The 6,842-nt window shown below is 34.0% G+C and overlaps 1 protein-coding gene across 1 annotated transcript; it reads right to left on the bottom strand.

Moving 5' to 3' along the window:
* Positions 1–214: 214 nt before the first annotated feature.
* Positions 215–4,809, bottom strand: LOC131610907 (uncharacterized). Its single transcript, XM_058882975.1, has 5 exons — positions 4,662–4,809; positions 4,137–4,522; positions 2,746–2,901; positions 1,743–2,435; positions 215–1,615 (listed from the first exon to the last, which is right to left on the bottom strand). The coding sequence occupies exons 2-5, from the start codon at positions 4,482–4,484 to the stop codon at positions 518–520; spliced, it is 2,295 nt and encodes a 764-aa protein (XP_058738958.1). The 5' UTR covers positions 4,485–4,522; positions 4,662–4,809; the 3' UTR covers positions 215–517.
* Positions 4,810–6,842: the final 2,033 nt, after the last annotated feature.

Below are 6,842 nucleotides of genomic sequence, written 5' to 3'. Positions count from 1 at the left end.
AAAGAATTGATTGCTAGAAAGATGATAAAATTATTATAAAATAAATAAATTAGTTTAAATAATCATAAAGAGGGTAGAAAAAAGAAACGAGAATCAAAAGAAGCCAAATACATCATCTTCTCTTTGCCACTAGCTATAGCATATTCCTGTGACTTTGTAAACCATAGAAAATCAGAATGTTAAAACACAGATGATGTAACATGCGTAAAAAGTCTTTAAAAAAAGCTATAATGCATTCACAAGTAGTAGAATCTTTATGTCATATGCCAAAAGTTTTTAGTACTTTGCACTCACTTGAAAGGGAAATCACAGTATCAGCTATTTGATACCCCTGTCAGGAATCATTATTGTAAGGCAAAACAAGGCCTACAGATTCAGCTCACTATAAAGTATCAACAGCTTAAAAGAGCTTCTATGTAGACTTCACTAGCATAATGTTGTTTGGTTAAAATTGTAAAAAAACTAGCTAGCATATGTGCACTTTCTTTAATCTAAATTAAATTCTAAACTACCATTATTATGTAGAAATCTCATTGATTGCAAGAGCAAGAGTTTCTGCTGCGGCAACGGTTGCTTCCGCTTCCGCCTCCGCCGCAGGGGTTGTGGATAAACAAGACTGTAACAATTGAGTGTAGTGAAACTCGATTTGTAGTCTCTGATGAGGCGAAAATGAGATGTTTTTGGTTATATCGGCTTGTAACTCTCTGATAGGAATTGCAGCCAGGAAGCTTTTGATGTACTCTTTGCATGCTTCCTTGCCTCGGCACACAACCTTGTCGTCTTCTTGCTCTGCAATAGAATCGTCCTCGTTACTGTTGTTAACTTGTTCTTCCGGCTTGTTATTGCGCTCAAATACTTGCGCAACAGTTTGCCGATCACCACTGGTGGTTTTATTGTTTGATGATGATGGAGCAGCGTTTTGTGTTTTGTGTATTACTGTGTTGCCGTCGAATTTAAGGATGTATGCTTGATTGCATCCTTCGTAAAGCCTCTCCCCCAATGTGTCGATGATGTAGTAGCAGTCGGATTCGACTTTGAGAACGAAAAAATGGTCATTCCAACTCACGATAAAGAGGTGAGGTTCGCCATTGCTAAGCCACTCGTGTTCTGAACCGCTGATCTCGTCCCAAATGTTGTCGAAAGACATTGAGCCACGAAGAAACTCGAATCTCTCCTCGTCCATTCCTTCTGGATGAAAGAAACCAATGAAGGATTTGCCTGGAACAACAGAAAGCGGACGTATGTTTGCTTCAACGACTGTTTCAAGATCGAAATGCCCGTCGGGGAACCTGTTTCTATAGGTTTCATTTTCGCATAGGTTTCTCCATTCTAAGGAGCCATCTCGAATTAGAGTGTCGAACTGGGACTTTAGGGGCATGTGATCGTGATGGTTCTGGAACCAATCGGCAATTACTGCAACAAGAACTGTGCATGCACTCTCGCCTGCTGCACGTTCACTGCGTTGGTCGATTGAGGCAAAGAAGACTTGTGTCTCAAGCTTCATGTGACCATCACGGCTTGTGATCTCTTTCTGCTCCCATCTTCCAACAACAAACATATCATCTCCAAATTCAGAACATCCATTTGTATACCAATCATCCTCAGTTTTGAGAAACTAGCAAACAATTTAAAATTAACTGATCAATAACAGTAACAGTGGGCAATATAAGTTTGTATGAGTAATTTCTGAGCAAAAAATATCGCAAACTTTCATTCAAAATCAGGCGAGAAATAGTTCTTACCTTTGAAGAGAATGATTCATCAGAGCTAAGCTGTCGGCGATCAAAATCTATGTCGTCTCCACCATCTTCGGCATAGGCCTTTTTTATCAGTGGTTCACCCTTAACACCCTTAGGAGATCTGAAACTTAACTTCCTCTTCCTCCATGGAAGTATGCTGCGCTTTGTACTTTGTGATAAATAAGACTCGGAAGAAGACGCGGTTGAATCCTCCATCAGGGAATGCCCAGCATCAACCTTGCGGTAGCTATAGTAAACCCAATCACCGTCATCACAACTTACCCTCGTGTTGGAATAATACGAATGTGATCCTTCAGCATTCGCAGACGCCAATGTTCCATAACCGAACGAATTCCCAGCACTTGAGTCATCATTCCCCTCATCCGAATCTCCTCCCAAATCATCTAGTGAATCAGAATCTGCAGTGTAACTAGGATTACCATCCCCACTCCCAGAGCCCTTGCTTTTACTACTTCCCTCTTCTCCTCGACACGGCTTCTGTGATTTCCTAGAAGATACAAATTCTGTGAAAGACTTTACTTTCCAAAACCCAGTTTTATTTGCAGAAAGATCCTCTTTCTCAGTAATTGTACTATCTCCCGATTCAGCCTGCGGTGACGATACAGGAACTATTGAACTATACACCGACAGTGTTTTTTCTTGAGCACCTCTTACCTCCATCAAACTAATTGATATCTGCACACAATTGAATTGAACTTAGATACACGGTGACAAAAATCTGATGCAAGAGTGGAAATAACATAGCTTATTATGACCTGGGCCGTTCTGAGGACAGATTACCGCACATGGCCCAAAATTTGTCACGGTTAAATTCTACCTAAATAGAGTCTCATAAAACTTTATCACAGTTAAAACATGGTTAAATAAGGCCTCCAATTGTTTTGTCATAGTTGAACCATGACTAAGCTACACAGTGCCTCCAAAAACGACGGCTTTGATTATGATAATGACACCATAGAGAGAACTACTAATTGAATGGACTTACACAAAGTAAAGGGGAATCCTGTGCAGAACCTCCAGCTATTATGATTGGAATGTTCAAATCAAAATCATTTTCATCAGTTGAATTTGCAAATTCAGCAATATTCAACAAAGCAGTTCCAACAACAATCCTCTTTTTCTTTGGCTTTTCATTCAATCCCTATAATTACATATAGAAACACACAACTTCTGCTTAGAACAAAACAAAACAAAAGAATGACCACAACAAAATAATACAGACAAATCAACATTAAAAAATAAAATAAAAAAATCATAAAGAGTCAACTACGTCACAAATATGTTATCTGTAACACAGTCACACAAAACAATCCCCACCTCTTCAATTAATAACATTAACTTCATCGTTGAATAGAAAAATGGTTAGGCATGAATTAAAACACACAACAAATTTCGATACCAAATATTAGTACATTAACATAAAAAAACAGATGTAATAGAAGGACGGTGACAACAACCCAACCCAACAACACACAGAATCATCCAAAATATCAACCGTCCCAAAAACCCTAAAAAAACGAACAAGAATTTCCGAAAAAATATATATATATTTAAAATGATCAAATATAATATTGAAGACGAATAATATAATATTATTATTAAATTGCAAAAAGAAAAAGCATCGAAAGAGAGAGAAAAAAAAGAGAGAGAGAAAGAGACACATATAGGGGTGTTCATGGGTCGGTTTGGGTTGAATTTAGACAAAACCATAACCCAACCCGTACATGGTACACTGGTTTGGGTGAGGAAAAATAACCACCCACAATATCATTGGGTTGGTTTGGGTAAAACCACACATTTGTGGGTTGGATTGGGTTGGGTAATGGGTTACCCAATATTATTTTTTCTTATATAATTATTAATGATATTTTCATTTTTTTCTTAATAAATAGTTTAACATATTATTGATATTTTTTAAACATCAAATGTCTAAATGTATAATGAAATTTATCATTAACATATATTTGTAAAAACCAAAGTTACATTACAGTAAAACCTAGAATTGCATAAAATGATTACAACTTATTAGAATTAGCATCAAAATAATCAAAGTGTGGCATCCTAAATAAGTTAAAGTCATTACTTACTAAATAAAAGGTGTTTAAAAAGCTGAAATTGAAGCAAGCAAAATTAAAAACATCAAAGTCATCACTTGTCAAATTACAAAAAAGAGAAAAATATAGTCACTCAATAACCCATGGGTTTTGTGGGTTGGGTGTGGGTTTACCCATAACCCAATTATTTTGAATGGGTTTTCATTTTTGAAAACCATATTTACCCAATAACCCGACCCAACCCATTTTTTTGGATCGGTTTGGGTGGGTTTTACTGGGTTTATTGGGTTTACCCAACCCATGAACACCCCTAGACACATACATGAAAAAGATTGAAAGCGATTTCCCATGGATGCAACACATTATCTTTGTAACCATTCAGATTACAAAATTTCTGAAACTCCTCATCAAAGTTAATAACGAAACCACCGTCGCCACCGTCGTCGCATTCAATAACAGCCTCTCTTGAATAATTTCTTGCGACGGAGCTCCGTCGTAACGAGGCGAGTGATGAAGATTTACGACCTTTCCATTTAATCTCAACCGTTAATCTTGAACAAGATTGACGTAACAGATGACATCCCGTGAGTTTCTTGACGGTGAGTCTGACGTGATAGTTTTTGGTGACGAGTGGCGGCCACGGCCGCCACCTCATCATCTTGACCACCATTAACGGTTCTTCTTCTTTTCTTGATTAGGATTATGAAACTGTAGTATAAGAATAATAATAATAATAATATATTAAAATTAAAATAGTCTAAAAATAAAAAAGAGTGTAAAATATGGAATAGAAAAGAATGGAATGAAGGAAAAGAAAGGAATATAAGAGGTTGTTAGTTTGTTATACGAAAGAGGAGAGATCGGAGAAAGTGGTTATGAGAAGAGAATTGGTCGATCGCGGTGGTGGAATATGCTGTTATTTTTCGGGTTGTTATTTTTTTTATTTTTTTTCATTTTTGTGTATTTGTATTGTTATTGGAGAGAAAAATATATAGAGACAGAACATAGATAGACATAGAACATACGGTTGGGTTTATACTTGCCTTCTTAACAAGTTAACTGTGGTTAAAATACGCGTGCTTGGTTTTCGGGTTACTTCGTGAACATGGTTTTGGTATGGTTAAGAATTTAAGAACCAAAAATGAAAATTAAAAGTGTTTATTAAATAACTTAAATATAAAAAGTTAAAAATAAAAAGACAACTCATAAAAAATAAAAAAAAAGTTAAAAGTAAAAAGACAACTCAGATAAAAAATAAAAAAAGTTAAAAATAAAAAGACATAGTTATATATAAAAAATTAGACTAGATATAGCGTGAGTTCGGACATGGGATATGTGACACCTCATATATTTATTTTTAATAAAACAATTATATAGACACACAACACAACACATAAATTCACCCATAATTAATTATATTTTTTTTAATAATTAAAAATAAAAATTAAATTCTCCTTCTTCTCTATTAAACCAAACACTTTCAAGATGATAATTAAAAACTAATTTTTATACTATTTTATTAGTTATTCTTAAAAATATGGATTTAAGTTGATATTGATGTATTTCTCTTTTTTTTCAAAGGATTAGTTAATAGTATGTTATTAACATGAATAAGCCGATTGATTTTAATCAATGTTTCAGAAAAAATAAATTTATTTTTCATTTTAACTTAAAAGGTAGTATTAGTTTTGAGTTCAAATTGTTTTATCTTAATCGAACGGTTATTATTACATGCAGAAACTGAGTAAATGCAGTAACTTGCAATCCTTTTTTCCACATTATCTGTTTCATCGATGGATGAGATAATTTAAACAGAGAAAGAGAAAGGTTTTTAATTCTGTCGCTTCTTTTGGAAACCATATCCTATATTTATAGCTTATTAGTTTTGGTCAAAGAAAATAAATAAAATGTGATCTTGTTTCCATTTTCCATTTGGGTATTAATGGAAAGTGTACTTTTTTATTTTGGTGAAAAAATAGAAAATATTTTTTATTTTATTTCTGGAAATCTTTCGTTTAATTTTTTATGTTGGTGAAAAAATGGATATGTCTTCAATTTTGGTAAAAATGGCAAATGTCTGATTTATTTTTTTTACTAGAAATCTTTGATTTGATTATTGAGTGTTTAAAATGTATAATATAATGAGTTACAATGTATTATTTATTTTTGTCAAGAAAATAGTGTCATTAACCAAGCGCTTGGGCTCGAGTGGCAAACGAGTCTCTGCAAAGGACGACATTCGAGGAATACCGAGTTCGATTCTTGGCAGAAACAACGTTTGGCCAGTGCACGTGTCTCCGTAGCACGAGCCGGATTAGTCGATCTACTAAGTAGGTCGGAACCGGTGCGAAAAAAAAATAGTGTCATTTAGTACTAGTTTTATATTGTAACAAATAGGAGTAATATACAATAATATCTTTATAATGATAACTAGTTATACTTTATCCAAACATACCTAATTAGAGTTGGTACGGTGGTATGGTATCCATTGTATTTGTGTGTTGGATTTGATCATACATTTCTTATCATATAAGCTAGGTATACATTTCTTTCATATATTCCATTCGTATAATAAAATAAAAGAATTTTCATTACAGCTCATAACTTTATTTTATAAATTTTATAGAACTTTCATAAAGCTCGTTATCTTTCAAAGGCACTAAATTATTCATTTGATCTCACTAGATAAAAGTTAAAGCAGTGTATTTGAAAAATAATTTTCGACGTATTCAGAGAATAATAATATTTTAGAGAGATAGTATTCTTCTGTTTACATCTCAAAAAAGCAAAGTTAGTTAAAAAACATGGGTGTGTTCGAAAGAGATTTTTGAAAAGGGAAATTTCAAAATTGTATAGGCTCGATGACAAATACATATATATTGTTTAGGTTTCCAACAGTTGGGCCACAACTAAAATTATTGGTCCAAATGAAACAAGCCAAAAACAACAAGAATTGAAGTCAGGATGTTATGGGCTGGGAAATGAGGAGGTCCAGTTTAGTTGAGTAAATAAACAAAAGAAGAATGCT

The sequence above is a fragment of the Vicia villosa genome, linkage group LG6 (genome assembly GCF_029867415.1).
Source record: "Vicia villosa cultivar HV-30 ecotype Madison, WI linkage group LG6, Vvil1.0, whole genome shotgun sequence".
NCBI lineage: Eukaryota > Viridiplantae > Streptophyta > Magnoliopsida > Fabales > Fabaceae > Vicia > Vicia villosa.
This window is presented reverse-complemented; position numbering and strand designations above follow the sequence as displayed.

Excerpts from the sequence above, each read along its gene's own strand:
- LOC131610907 (XM_058882975.1), bottom strand. The coding sequence starts at position 4,484 with ATGGTGGTCAAGATGATGAGGTGGCGGCCGTGGCCGCCACTCGTCACC. Across the intron at positions 2,902-4,136 it reads TCGCTTTCAATCTTTTTCAT|GGATTGAATGAAAAGCCAAA; the intron begins GTATGTGTCTAG and ends ATGTAATTATAG. Across the intron at positions 2,436-2,745 it reads AGGATTCCCCTTTACTTTGT|ATATCAATTAGTTTGATGGA; the intron begins GTAAGTCCATTC and ends AATTGTGTGCAG.